Source organism: Pygocentrus nattereri, chromosome 14 (genome assembly GCF_015220715.1).
Source record: "Pygocentrus nattereri isolate fPygNat1 chromosome 14, fPygNat1.pri, whole genome shotgun sequence".
Classification (NCBI taxonomy): domain Eukaryota; kingdom Metazoa; phylum Chordata; class Actinopteri; order Characiformes; family Serrasalmidae; genus Pygocentrus; species Pygocentrus nattereri.
The window spans coordinates 33,561,172-33,580,785 of NC_051224.1; the positions used below are offsets into that span (position 1 = coordinate 33,561,172).

At 38.9% G+C, this 19,614-nt stretch overlaps 1 protein-coding gene across 1 annotated transcript; it reads left to right on the top strand.

Moving 5' to 3' along the window:
* Positions 1 to 117: 117 nt before the first annotated feature.
* polr2b (RNA polymerase II subunit B) lies at positions 118 to 18,872 on the top strand. Its single transcript, XM_017706266.2, has 25 exons — positions 118 to 251; positions 2,489 to 2,561; positions 2,734 to 2,884; positions 3,003 to 3,115; positions 3,328 to 3,547; positions 3,684 to 3,842; positions 4,000 to 4,164; positions 4,421 to 4,617; positions 5,543 to 5,662; positions 5,808 to 5,994; positions 6,252 to 6,395; positions 7,961 to 8,100; positions 8,417 to 8,528; positions 8,815 to 8,969; positions 9,340 to 9,538; positions 10,421 to 10,589; positions 10,721 to 10,817; positions 10,909 to 11,003; positions 12,281 to 12,531; positions 13,432 to 13,521; positions 14,580 to 14,687; positions 15,373 to 15,486; positions 16,386 to 16,546; positions 17,824 to 18,019; positions 18,563 to 18,872. The coding sequence occupies exons 1-25, from the start codon at positions 233 to 235 to the stop codon at positions 18,650 to 18,652; spliced, it is 3,525 nt and encodes a 1,174-aa protein (XP_017561755.1). The 5' UTR covers positions 118 to 232; the 3' UTR covers positions 18,653 to 18,872.
* The last annotated feature ends 742 nt before the right edge of the window (positions 18,873 to 19,614 follow it).

A 19,614-nucleotide genomic window follows, 5' to 3' on the forward strand; every position in this document is an offset into this window, starting at 1 on the left:
GTTGATTATTTCACAGTCAAAGCATATTCATCCGTATTCCACTGAAATAGTTCTTAATATGGATTAAATCTGAGTATAAAAAATACACACGAACCTCTGACGCCTTTGCGAAGACAGGCAGTGACGACATCCACCGTAGTCGGTACTTCAGTGGACGGATAAAGCGCGTTTCGGCCGGTACGGCTTGTTGCTTGTTTACCGTAAACAAGGACACAAATAAGAAAAAAACAAGATGTATGATCAAGATGAAGGTATGTGCGCCACAATAAAATTAGCCGCAGTCTGGTTTTTCTTTGTAAGGCAATGTAAGGCAGCATAATGAGGCGTAAACAGAACGTAGCTTAGCTAGGTTAGCTAGTTAGCCTGTTAGCTTAGCAGAGCCGTTTTTCATTAATTCGCGCCTCTAACTGCGTTTTCTGGGGTTTAAGACACAAATGGGTTCACACGTTTAAGTGTTTTTCAAGAGTTCTTTAGAAAAGGCAGTTCTGTTTAGAACCATGGATAGTGTTTGCTTACAAGCATGACATCGTTACTCTAGCTAGAACCCTTTTTGGTGCTGTACAGAGTTTTCCTTTCATAAGAAAAGGTTCCATATAGAACCATAAGTTACCCAACACCTTCTCAACAGTCTGATGACCCATTTCACCATGCAACGAACCATTTAAGCACGAAATTGTTTCACGTAGAATTCATGGTTCCAAATGAATTCATTGCCTTTACTAAAGAACCGTTGAATAATCTTTCTCTTTTAAGAGCGTAACAGTAGGAGAACCCTTTTTTGGTGCTATGCAGAGCCACATACACCATTCTCCTTGAAGCTGAAGAACCATGCAAAGAGCCATTTAAGCATAGTTCTGTTTACAACCCATGCTTGTAAGAAATATTGCCTTTACTAAAGAACTCTTGAAGACCCATCCTATTAAGTGCGTGTCTGATGTGTAATAAACAGAATTTAGGGAGGTTTTGATGCTTTGGTAATACTTAAATGTTGGTTTTCTGTTGTGGTTTTATTAATATGTCCAGTAGAATTGGAGTCCACAAATTCCAAAGTCAGTGATCTCAGAGTCAGGATCTTTACCAGGTGTGCAAGGATGGGAGCTGCACTGGCGGGACCCACGAAGCAAAAAGCTTTATTACAGCAAGTTATGAAGACTTAATGAATCTAAGAAGTTAATCCTTATTATTCAGCACTAGTGGAAGTTTCAGTACAAAACTTTAGGTTCTTTTGCTGTTCAGCATCTGATCGAATGTTATTTGAAGTGCCAGCAGTAGGTGTTGTATGCTTTTACATTGGAGCCTATAGAACTGGTTGTAGGTGGGTCATGAGGATTTTTCAATAGGCCAGTTTTAAAATACAAAAAATAAGTGTTCAGTTGCAGTTGTTCAGACACCGAGAATGTTGTGAACCTATAAATTCATATTAAAATAATAGTCATCTGGTGCGACCTTGATTTATCTCAAGATTTATTCATTTCCTTGATGCATATAACTTTTTTTTCCAGTTCACTGTAATATTAAATGTTTATAAACAAAGGGTTTGCATTACTTTTGAGTTTTATAAACAGTGTTCTCATTTTTGCTCTGTAATTTCTTTCACCGACTTATTTTTCCTGCAAATCACATAAAACTTATAAAATGTTTTTTTTTTAAAACACCGTTAACTGAAATGGACTGCATCAGCAATTAACATTTCGGCCATAAAAATGAGATATTGTATTTTAAATTTAATACAACTATTGCTCTTATGTATTGCACCACATGATGAGGCACTCCAAATGACATGAATATCTTTATTGATCCTAAAAAGTTTTTTTTTTTTTCCCAAATTTCAGAGAGACTTAAAAGTCTGCTTGCAGCTTCCATAGGTCCTTGGCAAACTGCTATATGTCGCAGTCTCCTGGTTTTGAGATTTTTAACATAAACGTCTCAAAATAGTCGGTTCTTGATGGTTACACCACATGATATTTCATAAAATGGACATCGGACAAAGTTCGTTTGTATGTTATGATGGAAATGGAATTAGAAATGCTTTGCAGTTTTGAACAGGATGACAAAACACTTTGGAAATCATGCCAGATGGGATAAAAAATAAAAATGAATAGATTTAGAGTAATTTCAAAGACGTTTTCAAAACAGCAGTCATGGCCAGATGGTCACACCAAATGACATTTTGACCCTTTAGGTATCAGGAAAACTAATAACTAATATTTTTTTTTTAAAGTTAAAGTGAGTAGATATGTGGGAGAAGTACTTCACATGTATAGTACCTTTTATGCGTTTAGACCTTTTTTTTAAATTGAAAAAAATGCTGTTGGACAGAAAATTGAGGAGTCACGTCATTGACACGTCACGTCATTGTCTTGCTGATGTATCACTCCATTAAGGACATGAAATTGACTTTTAAATGGGAAGTGGTCTTTTATAATTATTTCCTCTTTATTGTACTCAGGTTTAGACCAAACATTAAATCTTTCCTCTCTTTCTCCAGATATCCAGTATGATGAAGATGATGATGAGATCACCCCTGATCTGTGGCAGGAAGCCTGCTGGATTGTTATCAGGTACTATAGAAGTGGAGGAAGCAGTGGAACAATGTGGGATGTCAATTAGATCAATGTTCTTTAAAAAAAACGAAGCAATAATTTTAGACCATCAGGTGAAAAACCTACTGGTCAAGCCCAGGGCAGTGTGTCGTTTTGATTGATGTTGTTTACAATATGCTTTCCCTTCCAGTTCCTACTTTGATGAGAAGGGCTTGGTGCGCCAGCAGCTGGACTCCTTTGATGAGTTCATACAGATGTCTGTTCAGAGGATCGTTGAGGACGCTCCACCTATAGACCTACAGGCTGAGGCTCAGCACACCTCTGGAGAGGTGGAGGAACCGGTAAGCTTCAGCACACTTGCATGTTTTCTGTAGGAAATGACATATTTCTGGGGAGATTGATATTGTACCCTGACTATTAAGTTCACTGGTTTTCAAATTTTGCGGCCTTACTTTGCAGCCCCGGTATCTGCTAAAGTTTGAGCAGATCTACCTGTCCAAGCCTACACACTGGGAAAGGGATGGAGCCCCCTCACCTATGATGCCGAATGAGGCTCGACTCAGAAACCTCACGTGAGTGCAGCTATGATGCATGTGAGCCTGTCTCACCTCCTCTTTTCTCCAGTCTTTCAGTCATATGTTGGTTCCAAAGGGTTTATTATTGGAGAAGAGATTTCCATATCTGATTAAGCAAATCTTGTTGATTACATTAGGTCAGGCTGGAAACAGAGATAAGATTTCTGCACAGTACATAAGATTTAATGTAAAAATGTGTATTCATTTAGGTACTCGGCTCCTCTGTATGTTGACATCACGAAAACCATCATAAAGGAAGGAGAGGAGCAGCTTCAGACGCAGCACCAGAAAACCTTCATTGGCAAGATTCCCATCATGCTTCGTTCCACCTACTGTCTGCTCAGCGGACTGACAGATCGTGATCTGTGTGAGCTGAATGAGTGTCCTCTGGATCCAGGAGGCTACTTTATCATCAACGGTTCTGAGAAGGTCAGGGTTTTCCTGGGAAAAAGCAATCATTTAAGTAGTAATTTCCAGATGTTGATGTGGCTTTTGTAAAATATTGTTTTTTGATGATCATGAAAATCATTTCGCTGCTTTAATGTATGACTTAACTTGCTTGCAGGTTCTCATTGCTCAGGAGAAGATGGCCACCAACACAGTGTATGTGTTTGCCAAAAAAGATTCCAAATATGCGTACACAGCTGAGTGCAGGTCATGTCTGGAGAATTCATCCAGGCCTACCAGCTCCATTTGGGTTAGCATGATGGCCAGAGGAGGACAGGTCAGATAACATGCTTTCAGGATTTCACACAAAACTTTCCCCTCTGTTTTCCCCCCTTCCTTTAACTTCTCCTTCTCTATTGCTGCTCTATTTTAGTACTACTGCAGTTCGCATTGGACTGTTTTTCACTTTTTTTTTTTTTTTTTAATCCCTCCAGGGGGTGAAGAAGAGCGCCATTGGTCAGAGAATTGTCTCCACTCTTCCTTACATCAGACAAGAAGTGCCAATCATCATCGTGTTCCGTGCCCTGGGATTTGTGTCTGACAGGGACATCCTGGAGCACATCATTTATGACTTTGATGACCCAGAGATGATGGAGATGGTAGTGTTGCCTTTATCAGCATTGTACATTTGTGCAGGATTCCTTGTAGCATATCAGATGACCAGGCCAATGTTTCTCACAGCAACAACCAAAGAACATTACTATGCCGCACAAACTAATTTTGAGATTCTGAACTTGCCTAGTCCTTTGGTGCATATCACAGCAACTGTGGATTTTGCAGAGTCTCACTGAGTCTCTTCTTTTTGGAGTTGAGCATACTTGTTTTCATGTAATCTCCTTCTGTCTATCCTCTTAGGTAAAGCCATCTCTGGACGAGGCTTTTGTGATCCAGGAGCAGAATGTAGCTCTGAATTTCATCGGCTCAAGAGGAGCCAAGCCTGGTGTCACCAAGGAGAGAAGAATTAAATATGCCAAAGAGGTGCTGCAGAAGGAAGTTCTGCCCCATGTGGGTGTCTCTGACTTCTGTGAGACCAAGAAGGCCTACTTTTTAGGGTGAGTTCTGCAGCTGGATGCACTGTTGTTCTGAATGTCCTAAATTTAACTGCTTTTCATGTTTGGCACATTAGTGTTTTACTGAAAATCTGAAATTGTAAAGAGACACTCTGGTCCAGGTGGGAGAAAAAAGAACCATCTGTTACTAGAGTGAACTTTTTTCATAAGTATTTTCATACAAATTAGAAAAACCCTCTTCTGATGGGTGGGGGGAGCCTTGGGGTTGGAAGTTTGAAGGTCCCCCCTCCTCCCACTAACTCTTGAATGCAGAAGTTGTTAACTGTCTATCTCATCGTAATGGAGAACAAATTATTTGTACAGTAGAAATGAATGATCAAATAAGGTGGTCCATAAGCTTAAGTTAGCAGTGTAGCCACCTACCTCAATACTTTATTTTTTTTCTTTACCTGATGTGTTAAAAATTGTCTGGTGTCTGTTTTGTGCAGAATATCTGTTTTACTTAGGATTTTGGTTTGACTTGTCATTCACTTTATATGGTCAGGGGTGCTTCTTCTGGGTTTTGTGAATACTGTCCATTTAGAGGGCAGCATAGGTAATATTTGTTTCATTGTTAGCTATGTAGCTATCTTTAGCATGTATGTTAGCATAATGAGTGTTTTAATTCTTATGAGAAAATTGTAGCTTTGCTTAACTCTACAGTGTAGTCTATTATTCACTTGATGGCGTTCACTGCTAAGTTAACATAACTAGGACGCAAGATGGCCAATCAGCGAATTTAGCCATTTTAGGCATGCACTTTATTAGTTTCATACAATGAACAAAAAAGAGAAATATTTGTTGTTGTTGTACCAATAGAAGTCCATACATTTAAACCTTTTTCCTTTTTCTTATTTGGATCTAGCAAATGAAGTCTATTTATGTACAGTTCTTTTATTCCCTTTCTTCTTTTTTCTTTCTTTCATAGTTATATGGTGCATAGGCTCCTGCTCGCAGCTCTGGGCAGAAGAGAGCTGGATGACAGAGATCACTATGGCAACAAAAGGTTGGACCTGGCGGGGCCTCTACTGGCCTTCCTTTTCCGAGGGTGAGTAGAGTGCATTTGTCTAATGCATGCTTTCTGAATTATTCATAACTTCTAATATGAAACATTGCAGGGCATTTTCACTCGTTTTGTGACTTCAACAAACCCTTCTCTGCTGCTTTGTTTAAACTTGCATATTTTCTTGCAGAATGTTCAAGAATCTGTTGAAGGAGATAAGGATCTATGCACAGAAATTTATTGACAGAGGGAAGGACTTTAACCTAGAGCTGGCCATTAAAACCCGGATCATCTCGGATGGGCTGAAGTATTCTTTGGCCACAGGCAACTGGGGTGATGTAAAGAAGGCCCACCAGGCCAGAGCTGGAGTGTCTCAGGTACCATGTGCTACGCTCTCGCTCTCTTTCATCTGTACCGATGGTTTTGAGATTTGGACTCATTATTATTATTATTATTATTATTATTATTATTAATAATTTTTTTAAAAAATTCCTGGCTCAGGTGATGGTAGGAACAAAGTTAGAGTGAATTTGTGCATTTCTTGTACATTGTATTTTACCTTTTTATTTATTTAATTTTTTTCCTGTCAATCATTGTTCGTTTTATGTAACTTCAATAACTTCATCCTCTGCAGGTGTTGAACAGGCTGACATTTGCCTCCACATTGTCACATCTCCGGCGTGTAAACTCCCCCATTGGTAGAGATGGCAAGCTGGCCAAGCCCAGGCAGCTCCACAACACACTGTGGGGCATGGTGTGCCCTGCTGAGACCCCTGAGGTATCACTAATTGCCTGCATTTAAGAATTTGCTTCACACTGAGGCTGTCCCTATGTAGGCAGTATCTTAAACCAACAAATGATCATTCCTGAGATAAAAACTGTCTCAATTCTTGGGTACCTTAAAAATGCTGTATACGGCAGTCCCACAGTACAGTGTGACAAAAAGCCTGAAGTTTTCATTGCTGAAGGTGGATATGGTGAAGTTTCTTGATTTGCAAGATATTAAACCAGATGATCGCAGTTTGCGTCCGTTTTTCTCATAAATGCATACAGACTTATTTTTTTCATTATTGTAATTGCTGTACTTTAAGGATAGCTAGTCAATTAGTCTTTTGCAAAGTAGTGAACTAGTCATCCTTACAACATAAAAGTACTTTTGATATGGTTACTTGCTAATGGGGATTGGGGTGGCAGATGCTGTGGTTTGAGATGTGCATTTCTGAAAAGTTTTGTTGGTTTAATTTTTGGCCTCAGGCGCTGTCTGATGCAATTGCACTCTAAAACTACTGCAGCTCTCAGAACCTCTCCTCTCACTGAGAATTTAAACTGTCTCTTGGTGTCTGTGCTTCTGTATACTAGGGTTATCAGTTTGATAAGGGACAGACGAATGTTTATCATGCTAAATGCTAGTAGCTGTAGATATGCTAGTAGCAAGCAATTGCATCTATACTCACCAATTAAGAGCAAGTTGTAGGCCTGAAAGAGGAAATGTTCATGATATCCCATTTTAGGAAGTTATTCCTGAACTTTAGCTTTGTTTACAGCTATAAATAGCAAGTAAATGAGAGATTGTGGTACTCGTTGTTGTTGTTGTTGTTGTTGTTGTTGTTATATATATATATATATATATATATATATATATATATATATATATATATATATATATATATATATATATATATATATATATATATACATATATACATACACACACACACACACACACACACACACACACACACACAATGGTAAACAAATTGCCCTTTCCTATCAGAGACTGTGTTTGACGGCACCCACCAGGTCTGGCTTACTTTATTGTAGTCTGATGCAGCTTGCGGTACAATTAGTTTCAGCTCATGCAGTATTTCAATACTACTAAAATAAAAAACTGATTGCCTATGGAGGTGACTTGTCCATGCAAGCTCTATTGTACATCAACAGTATTCTTAGCATACTTGCTAGTGTTGTTGCCTCATCTTATGGATTTAAATGCCCTGATACTTTATTGCTTTATTGCCCTGATTACTTAAATGACTAAGGTTATAATGTTGGCTGGGCAGGTTAAGCCTGCAGGGAGTGAAAATTACTGGTGCGATTACTCTGCCTAGACAGTTGTCTATGGACAGTTCACTGGGTATTGAGACATACCCCAGACCTGCTTATGAGACTTTAGCCATAGTGATCCCGTAATAGCGGAAGTTCATTAATACCAGTATTAGCATTTTTGGACGGTGTATCCTTTTACATTCCTGCCTCTTTAAAGCAGTTCTGACTAGAGTGAAAATTTCAGTAGGTTTTGTTTCTTTTTGAAAATTAAACTCTGCATTTGTGTTTTGCTTGCAGGGTCATGCTGTAGGCTTGGTGAAAAACTTGGCGCTGATGGCGTACATCTCTGTGGGGTCCCAGCCCTCCCCCATCTTGGAGTTCTTGGAGGAGTGGAGCATGGAGAACCTGGAGGAGATCTCACCTGCCGCCATTGCCGAGTCAGTGCATACATTGTCCACTAAGGGGCAGCACTTCATTAGTGGCAGGGAGCAAAAAGGAGGGCTTTTTTTAGTGTAATTAATGTTAGGGTTAGCCTTTGTCTGAACCTGGTAGTTAAAATGTTGGTAGTCTTAGTCAACATGCAGCTGTGGTTATTACTTTGTAATTAGTTTTCTATAAGTATATTAAGTACAATGAGTAACTAACTTAACTAACAGGTTAAGGCTTTTGTCCAGGCACTCTGAAAGCTTTGTCAGTGTGCTCTTAGGCGAAGTGTTTAATAACCTGACTGTGGTTTTCTTTGTAATTGTGTAGTGCTACTAAGATCTTTGTGAATGGCTGCTGGGTGGGCATCCACAAAGATCCTGAACAGTTGATGAACACGCTGAGAAAGCTGAGGAGACAGATGGACATCATTGTGTCTGAGGTGAGAGAAATTTTAACTTGGGTATTTTAAGGCAGGACTGAACTTCAGGAGACTGCACTAGGTCTTGCTTGAGGAAACTAGCACACAACAATATTTTTTTTTTTAGTAATGCAACTGCAATATTTGTTAAAAATAAATCTATTAATGGATTAATGGCCCAGTGTACCTTTTCAGCCGTTTTTGGCTGATGTGTCTCAGAAGAACAAGTCTTGGCCTAAATGTAAATGGTGTGTTGTTTCTGAATGAGCAGCCACCTAAAGGCAGACCACACTTTGTTTCTGCATAGGTGTCAATGATCCGGGACATCCGAGAGCGAGAGATCCGAATTTATACAGATGCTGGACGGATCTGCCGGCCGCTGCTCATCGTTGAGAAACAAAAGCTTCTGCTAAAGAGGCGCCACATTGACCAGCTCAAAGAAAGAGAGTACAACAACTACAGGTACACACACCAGCTCAATGCTGTCTCATGGCTCTCATTCAAAAATCTTGGCTTTATTGTTTTTGCTTGCATAGTCCATGTTTTGTTTGCTATGTATATATTGTCAGTTAATTTAAGTTGTTAGTTTTTGTTTTTTTTTGCCAGTAGGGTAACAGTTTACTTATTACCATATACTGTGGCTATGTTGAGCAGACAGTTGGGAGTCCCAGTGGATCTAGTCCTCTTTGTCATACATGTTGTGTAGGTAGCAGTTCAGTATGTGTAGAATTTAAGAAACAGCATAATAGTTTTATTTAAGCTACTCCCAAACCCTTTCTTATTTGTGTGTGTGTGTGTGTGTGTGTGTGTGTGTGTGTGTGTGTGTGTGTAGTTGGCAGGACCTGGTAGCGAGTGGGGTGGTGGAATATATCGATACGCTGGAGGAAGAAACTGTAATGCTGGCTATGACTCCAGATGACCTACAGGAGAAGGGTGTGGCCTACTGCTCCACCTACACTCACTGCGAGATCCATCCCTCCATGATCCTGGGAGTGTGTGCTTCCATTATTCCTTTCCCTGATCACAATCAGGTACATGAATACCCCTACTAATTTCTTTGTTACAAACATATACATAGAGCAACCCTTTTATTTACCCTCTTGATCAAATGATGAGGCCAAATCTAACCTTAAAACATTTATTAAGTTCCTGTGGTTTACTTAACTCAAATTTAATTTGGACATGTGTTCCTTGGATTGACTGCCCTGAAAACGTTTGTTGTCAGTAGTTGAATAGTAATGATCTACGCAGTTGTATAAGTTTTCAGCTCAGCCAAGTTGATGTTCTGTCGTACAATATTCACTTATGCTTAATTAAAGGTGAGTGCCGTTATTGTTTTTTTTTTTTCTTCAAATTGTTACTAATATTGTTGCCTAATGAGTAATAATAATGATAATACCGGAGTTTATATAGCAATACATAACACACAATCACAATAGCTATTTAATTAATAAGAAATTTCATGTTTGTTTTACAGTCATTTGTCACACTTAGTAAAATACCACAGTCTGAAAAATGCAATGAAAAATAGAAATCCTTTGATGTATAAAGTATACATTCAGTAATTTTGCGATGACTGGTTGATGCAATGTTCATCCAAGGGGCCTTTTTTGTGCTATAAAAACAAAATTGGGCACTGTTTCTATTTATTTTTAGGTTCATGCATAGTCATCCTACATGATAAATATCTGACAAAGATACAGTTTGGCTTTGTAGTAAATGTGCATTGGGGGTAGGGCATTAGCATACAGAACCTAACAGACCCTAACATAACCTAATACCTTTCAAAACTGCAGCACCTATAATACTTGCAAAGAAGAGCACCAAATAGTGCCAAAGTAGGTCCATCAGGCCCTTGTTTCAGCATTTACTACACCTAGGAGATGTATAACCATGTTGTTTCCTGTGCCCAGTCTCCCAGGAACACTTACCAGTCTGCTATGGGGAAGCAGGCTATGGGAGTCTACATCACTAACTTTCATGTTCGCATGGACACTTTGGCCCATGTGCTGTACTACCCCCAAAAGCCTCTGGTCACCACTCGCTCCATGGAGTACCTGCGCTTCCGAGAGCTGCCAGCAGGTGACACTATAATCTAATCATTAAACATCCCACTTAAAAAACCCTGTTATCAGGCAAGAAATGTATATGCATCGAATAAACAGCTTATCTGCAGGATAAAATACCCCTTTCCTTTTTTCCCCCTTTCATAGGGATCAATTCCATTGTGGCTATTGCATCATATACTGGATACAACCAGGAGGACTCTGTCATCATGAACCGCTCCGCTGTGGACCGAGGCTTCTTCAGGTAGCCCTGCCTCTCTTGGTTAAATGGATTGTGAAGGTTTTTTATTATATATAAAGCCTCATGAAAGACTGACTGTCCGAACGGGTTTCAGGTCTGTGTTCTACCGCTCCTATAAAGAGCAGGAGTCGAAGAAAGGCTTTGACCAGGAGGAGATCTTTGAGAAACCCAAGCGTGACGAGTGTCAAGGTGAGGTGCCCATTAAGTTAGAAATTATTTCTCCAAAACAATAAAAATTCTTGGATGCAAAACTTGAAAGCTATGTATAGTTAGTTAGGAACACTGTTAGGAAAGCTGTGACAGCAACTGAATTATAGTCTATATATCAGTAGACATATCAGCCATCTGACAAAGAAACTGTATTTGATATATATTTTTTATCTGTTCTAGCATGTTTTACAGCTGCATGTACAGTGCATGTACCTCACATAGTATACCAGATTGACCTGACCGTTATTGATTAATATAGGGACAGTATTAGTTACTCACAGAGATGTTACTCAGTCCTGAAACACCAGATTCTTATGCTTTAGATTTTATCAAACCTGTAAGACAAGACACTACAGGGTAACTAAATGAAACATTATCTGAGACATTATTTGTTGGAATTGAAATGTTTCATTGTTATGACATGCTTTACAGACAGGATTTTGCAAAGTAGTTCATTGAAGTCTGTTGTTGTTGGTTGTTGTTGAAGAAAAAAAAAATGTAATGCATGGTTATGAAATGTTTTTAAGCCAGCTATTGGGGGAATCTTTTGGAAAAATCCTTTAGAATATGGCTAAGAATTAACATGAAACATTTTAAGAAGTGCATGTATTATAGAATCTGAGAATTTTTGTGGGATTTAAATGGGACCCAGCATTACTTGTTGAGATCTTGCACCGTTTGTTTGAATGTCATTAATTCAAAAGAAACAAGAAGTAATCTGTTTAAATTCTAGTTTAGTTTAGATTTAGAATCCAAGTCCCCACATTCTCCCCCATCTAAAATCAAAATTTTAGATTCTACAGGACGCAAAATTTTCAGTAATGACATGATCACCCCGAGTGTGGGCGGAGCTAAACTTTAATGAATGTTGCTACCTTTTAGAAAAATGGTAAGTGGACGTGGATTGCATTTCTGACGTTTGGCAGATGCTCTTGACCATAAAGACCTTTAAATTGACCATGTTACAGATGTGGGCATCTGTTGGGCATGTTGGGAGTCTTGCCCAAGGACGCTCATTACTATAATGTAGTGCCCTCGCCCAGAGGGGCAATCAAACACCAGTCTGACACACATACTACTGAATTGATTTAAATTAATTTGAGAAATGTCTGGCAGGGCCAAAATAGTCTTTCTGTAACATCTTGTATTAAGATATTTTTATTAGTGTTTTTAAAATCAGGGTCACCCACTTTGTGTGAAAAGGGCTTTTAACTCATTTTAATTATTTTTTTTCTTCTCTTGCACTTTCACTCCAGGCATGCGGCATGCTATTTATGATAAGCTGGACGATGATGGGCTAATCGCCCCAGGTGTGCGTGTGTCCGGTGAGGATGTAATCATTGGTAAAACAGTCACTCTTCCTGAGAACGATGATGAGCTGGACAGTACGAACCGGCGCTACACCAAGAGGGACTGCAGCACTTTCCTCCGTACCAGCGAGACTGGCATCGTCGACCAAGTCATGGTCACCCTCAACCAGGAGGGCTACAAGTTCTGCAAGATCCGGGTGCGTTGGGCTCCAAATCCACTGTCACAATCTAAATAACTGTCATTAACAGCTTTATTTTTGAAAAATAATTTTATTGCTTTGTTTTATTGTTAAAGTACAAGTCTCCAGTGGTCAAATTGACTGACTGATTTTACATCCTTGCTGTCAATATTTAGTTGGTGTAGCTCAAAACTCAGGAAAAACAAATGTTGCTCACCACTTCACTAAATGATAAACGCAACTCACACACTGTTTGTTGCGCTGTCAACGTATGACATGTAAAGATAACAAAGAAAATCTTTGTTCAGCTTAAATAATTGCTGCCAGTTCAAATGAATACTATCAGTCGATTATGTAATAATGACAGGAGAATTATTATTATAACATTTATTATTATAAATATATATATATTTTTTATAATACACTCTTGATGCAAGTTCCTCACATTCTAAGTATACAATGGAATTCTGAGGTTTGCATATCCCTGGGAATATTAGTTTACAAATATTGATTCTTTGAATATTTAATTCCAGATGTCGGTGACACACCTGATGATGTGCGAATTTGGAAGTTTAAATTCAAATTTTATTTTGAATTAACTGTAAATTTAAAAAATCAAACCCTGGGGCATCTAGCAAGTTGCTCTATTTATTTAGGGGTGTTGCAGTGACACTAATGGCTGGGTCGTTTTATTTATTTATTTTTCTTTTTCCAAATAAGAGGTCTTAAGTTTTGTTTCTGTAGTAAATCCTACCTCTACGATGTGCTAAGTTGAAGATGTTGACAGATTTATCAAACTAAATGAAAGCAGATGCTTGTTTAGTCATTATACATTTGAGTTAAAGTCATGCCTGTTGAGCTGTAATAACTTGTCTATCTGTGGGTTTTTTTTGGGGTTTTTTTTTCCCTGTTCTCCAGGTTCGCTCAGTCAGGATCCCTCAGATTGGGGACAAATTTGCCAGTCGACATGGACAGAAGGGTACCTGTGGAATTCAGTACAGGCAGGAGGTAAAGACACCAGGCCTACTGCACTTCAGTGCCACTCATTTAGATTGTGTTTGAAAATCTTTATTACAAGTGTTTTAATCTGATTTAAGCATGTACACTGACTTTTAGGATGGAACGTTTGCTTTATCTAACTTTTTAGTCATGCATGCAGTAAATCTTATAATTGGAAAAGAAACGAAATGTCAAGTTAATCCAAGTATTTTCAGATGATGATTTTCCTCAAGATAATTCCGTCTAGCAGCGGAAAAGAGGCATTTTGGTTAGACCTGTAGAATATGGACAAAATACCATATTGAATTTATTATAGAATTGGCCTGCAGTAATTTAAACCAATATTATTCAGGTTAGTTAAAGCATGTGAATATGTTCATTCATCCCAACACACAAGGAACACCTGGTGTTGGTCAGGATGCTCACAGGATAAGTTAAAACACTCCGATTGGTTAGAGGCTCCTTTGCATATTGCAGATACCTGTAATATTCGTATTGCAAAGACTGATGTCATGATGACATAACAGTGTGTTGTATGGCCCTACTAGGCTCCTGATTCTTACATGCTTGTTTGGCCTCTAAATGTGAAATTCTCAAAACTTTATTTTAGGGATTGAACGAATACTTTAGAGAGATTATAGAGATTTAGTCTCTAAATTAGCTGTCCTGAGGTCTTATCCTTTTTGTTTGGACATCTGTGGTCAGGCCACTGTCTGATGTTGCTTTGTTTAGACTGACATATGTATGTGGTTTCTTTCCCAGGATGTATTTAATAAATACACGCTAGTCTCTCCAACAACAGCTGGACTTGCATGCCAGATCTATTATAAACAACACTAACGATAAAACTGTATTGCCAGTAACTTATTATCGTTAGTTATGGGCCACACAGCGACACAGACAGCAGGATTAGCTCATAGTTTACAGAGAGTCAGGGAAATGTCCTTAGTGTTGGGTATATTTATGCTGCACTGTTTTTGTTGGAAGGCATCTATTAGTGCAGTTTCAAATACAGTACAGATTTCTGGAGCGGTTCTTGTCTTTATAAACTGGATCTTTCTCTGCAGGACATGCCTTTCACGTGTGAGGGAATCACCCCTGATATCATCATCAACCCCCACGCCATCCCCTCCAGAATGACAGTCGGTCACTTGATCGAGTGTCTGCAGGGAAAGGTATAGAAATTCTCAATGATTAAATTATTTATTGATATATTTATTTGTTTTTTGATGGAAATGAGTGTTGTTAATATGAATTTATGAATGATGAAACTCATCTTGGAACTGCTTTGGTAGTGACAATGCAAAAAAAAAATTGTCCCCCTACAAGCTGAAATTTGGGGATTGTTTTTTTAAATGCGGGACTGCAGTCTGTCTGTCTCTCTGTCTGTCTCTCTGTCTGTCTCTCTGTCTGTCTCTCTGTCTGTCTCTCTGTCTGTCTGTCTCTCTGTCTGTCTGTCTCTCTGTCTGTCTGTCTGTCTCTCTGTCTGTCTCTCTGTCTGTCTCTCTGTCTGTCTGTCTGCCTCTCTGTCTGCCTCTCTGTCTGTCTCTCTGCCTCTCTGTCCCTCTGCCTCTCTGTCCCTCTGCCTCTCTGTCTCTCTGCCTCTCTGTCTGTCTGTCTCTCTGTCTGCCTCTCAAATGGGTCAGATTTGTACAGTGTGAACTGTTTAACATTTTATGTTTGCCATATGCAATAAATACATTGTAAACTGAATTTTTTTAAAAAAATAATCCATAGTTAAAGTTCTTGTTAGGATATCTGAGTCTTGTTTAAAAAGAAGATATTTGATAGTGAAAATGGTCAAAATGCTCATTTCCTAATTTTGTAAAATTTTTCCTGTGCATTTCTGGCTTTTACCAGGTGTCTGCAAACAAAGGGGAGATCGGTGATGCCACACCTTTCAATGATGCTGTGAATGTGCAGAAAGTCTCCAACTTGCTATCCGAGTATGGTTACCACCTGAGAGGAAATGAGGTGAGGGGGTCTTTCTCACACACATGAGACGGGCAGGGGAGAATAAGATGCCAATGAAAATGCAAGATTGACATGACAAAGGTGCTTCTTTTGTTCTAGTATGCTTAAATTGTTAATTGTATGCATTATATTGACAAATCTCTCCTTGGATGATCTGAAATATTTGGCCTACCCTATCGCTATGGCAATGTTTGCATGTTTGCATGCTTGCATGCTGCTTTCAGTCCAGCAAAAAAAGACACAACATTGAGAACGTAGCTGAGCAGTGGTAGTTCCTCTGGGCAACTGTGTAAAAATGTCAGTTTGACCTAAAAAACTTCATAAATTATACCAAAAATACTTCATAACAAGAAATCAAACTGGTTTTATTCAACTTGGATAAATACTTTACATGAAATGATGTAAAACAAAATTTTACATCAATACCAGCCTCAAAAACATTTCCATCCTGTTCCCTATTTATCGTTGTTACTTAGCTAATGAGTTGTAATGCTTGAATATAGTAAAGGAAAAGTTCAGTGCAGTGAAACTGATGTAAATATATTAGCCCTGTGTCTTTTTGCTGTTGTTTTCTCTGACTTGATATAGTAACTAATTTTAGCTAGTTAAATACAAGGTAAGCATTCATGTATTGAGTATATAGTATGGGGGGTGGTCTATTTTCTAATGATTTAATAACAATAAAGTAAGTTAGCTGGTGGTTGTCATCCTCACTATATCAATGTCTCTGGGCGTTAATGCTAGCCACCTGCCCCCCACTTAATCTGTAACCAGGCCATGCTAAAGTGAAATTATGGCTATGCCACTGATTCTTACACACACAGTACAGCAGTTACCATTGTAGTAGATTGATTGATTGATTGATTGATTGTCACACTGCTTTCTCTCTGCTCCTCTAGGTGTTGTACAATGGGTTCACGGGTCGCAAACTGACCTCTCAGATCTTCATAGGGCCCACTTACTACCAGCGCCTGAAGCACATGGTGGACGATAAGATCCACTCACGAGCACGTGGCCCCGTCCAGATCCTCAATAGGCAGCCTATGGAGGGCAGATCACGGTGAGATACGCTGCTAATCAGAATATTACTTCTGCAGGTCACCACCCTAAGCAAACTCTATTGGACGGTTCTATAAGAGCTGTACAGATGTAGGGCAGAGATGCTGAAATCTGAACCTCAAATGCAAATCTGGTCCTGTTCATCTTTGCTAGTAAACTCTACTGTTAGTAGAGTGACTGGCCAGTCTATTGTCACTCTTGGAGGAGAATCTCAAGTAGGTAGGTGGGCTGTGAGTTTGGTATCTCCAGTGGATCCAGTAGATCATCACAGTCATTATTTGGCCAACCATCATTCAGTTTTCTGTTATATATGCCAGTCAAGTCTTAGATAATGTCACCGAAATTTTAAAAGAACCACATTTTGTGAAACTGAAGTTGGTTTTAGTTTCACATGTTTGATTTCTTCCTTCAGTAGCTTTTAAATGGTGGGCAAAAAAGGTTATTGTTTACAACCAAGGCAACAAGTTTCTATTCATTTGCATCTGAAATACATGTAAAACATACTGATTGCTGTGAACGCTCAACTGCTTGGAGAACAAAAATGTCCCAAATGGCGATCGTTGGGGGTCCAAGTACTGCTTACCTGAAGCAGGCAGAGATTTGCAAATGGCTGTTGTTTAAAACAAAAAATAAATAAATGGAGTCTCAAGACGTCAACCAAATTCTGTACACACTGAGTTAGCAATCTTTTGACCTTTCTGGTAAGCAACAGTTTTTAACAAATAAAATACACAGAAAATGTTTGAATATTTGGGCTCTATTTCTATTTGCACATAATTGAACTCGATTAATTTAATTCCATAGCCATCATCCCTGTATTTTAGTTTCGAGAGTGCACCAGAATTTCACATTAAAATCACAAAAATTTTCTCCTAGAAATGATTTCAGCTGCTGGAAGAGATTGGTTTCTGACACTGTAGCCTTCATCACTACTGATGAATTTTCATGTCATCACATGATCACATGACCACTTATTTTCTGTGTATGTAGAGTTTGATTTTTCAGTTCAGACCGATAACTTGTAAAGTTCCAACGGAAGATGTCTGGACTGTCTCTCAATTTAGGCTTAAGTTATCCACCATACTGAGAAATCTTGCTTTGTAAAATACCACAGAGTACAATAAGCATGGCCATTATTTAAAAAAAAAAAAAGGCTATAGAAGCGAAGCAAGTTCTCCTGTGATCATATCAGCAAATGACTCTCGTGTGCTGATTTCAACTTCTATATTGCTTGCATTTGCTTGTCCTTGCTTATGTTTATATTTATTTGATTTACAGCGATGGAGGTCTGCGTTTCGGAGAGATGGAGCGAGATTGCCAGATTGCTCATGGAGCCGCACAGTTCCTGAGGGAGCGTCTGTTCGAGGCCTCTGACCCCTACCAGGTGCACGTGTGCAACCTGTGCGGCCTCATGGCCATCGCTAATACTCGCACGCACACCTATGAGTGCAGAGGCTGCCGTAACAAGACTCAGGTAGGAGATTTTTCTTATAATTGGCCTCACTGTTACATACAAACACAGCTGTACACACAATGTGTTTTGACTGTGTACTTATAAATATGGGCAATAAATTCATAAACATAAATGGAGATATGTGGAGGAAAAAAAGAAAAACATTGACACCATATTATATATAAACAAAGGTTACATGACCTACTTTTTAATGCTGTAAAAAAGCATAGACATTAATGTCTATAATTTGCACACTGTAAGCATTTATAAACATCAGAACTCTTTTTGAGCACTGCATTCTGCTTAGAATAAACAAATAGCCTGGCAGTAGTTCAGCTCGTCGTGACCTCTGCAATAACAGCTTTGCAACGAAGTACTAATTTTATTTATTTATTTATGCTTATGAACAAAAAGTATGTGTTTATATTTTTAAGTATAAAGTCAACAGACGTACTTTATACACACAAAGTATATTAGAAAAGTCTCGCATCACCATATTTGACCATATTGTCTTGCCACTGTAAGGTGGGGAAAGCATAACTCTCGTCCCCGATTGTCTTTCAGATTTCTCTGGTCCGGCTGCCGTACGCCTGCAAGCTTCTGTTTCAGGAACTGATGTCTATGAGCATTGCACCCCGCATGATGACCAGCTAAACACCAGCACTGCTGAATTACTAAAAACAGGAGACGAGAGGGACTGGGCATACTGTACTGAAGAGGAGGAGTCATTTCTAAATGTCAACCGAATGCACTCGCTTGCCCAGGCTTGACCTGTGTATGTCTGTTTTGTCCAAGTATTTTTGTTTTGGACGTGATGTTAGTTGACTTTTGTAAAAAATTTGAATCAAATAAAGTAGTTTGTTTTTAAACACTGGGAGGTTTTACTTGTTTGTATTTTCATCTGCAGGACTGCTTGATAACCAGGGAAGGTTGGAAGAAATGTGGTGCTCAGATATTTAATTAGGGCCCACTGATAAGACAAGCTGTGAACACTAACACCAGCGACATGAATAAATCTGTGGTCTGACCTGCAGTCAAGCGTGAAAAATCTGTGTATATACAAGCACGCTTGTGATTCTTATCATGACATGCAGGTCAGTCTTACTTTATGTTTCTGATATCCAGTCCTTAAAGGGGAACTTTATCCATTTCAAAATTTCTGCATATCTGGAATTCAAGTCACGATGTAAACAGTTGTTCAGAGCGGTTTGCTGTGAAATGCTGTGCTATGGGCAAAAACCTGGTCGGAATTGTTCACAGTGGTGGTGATGGGAACCAGACGTCTAAAGAGTGCCTGACATCTGAGACATTCCGTTATCAAGATGTTGGCCTAAAATGGATTATTTAAACTTTCATGGGGCAGAAGTAGATGCAGGGTGTTGTAAGATAAAATAGTCCCCAAGGAAAACCTTTTTTTTTTTTCTTTTTTTTTTTTTTTTAGATTTACCAGTTTTACCATCATCAGCACTACATATAAAACCCCAGACGTGTAGGTTCACTGTTTGGGATAGTACATAAAATGGCTATATTTGTGACGCCTGGTTCCTATTAGCACTACTGTAATGAAATCTGCAATGAACCATTCGCATCAACCCGTTCTGAATAACTTTCATTGT

Excerpts from the sequence above, each read along its gene's own strand:
- polr2b (XM_017706266.2), top strand. Across the intron at positions 3,548-3,683 it reads TCATCAACGGTTCTGAGAAG|GTTCTCATTGCTCAGGAGAA; the intron begins GTCAGGGTTTTC and ends ACTTGCTTGCAG. Across the intron at positions 18,020-18,562 it reads GCTGCCGTAACAAGACTCAG|ATTTCTCTGGTCCGGCTGCC; the intron begins GTAGGAGATTTT and ends ATTGTCTTTCAG.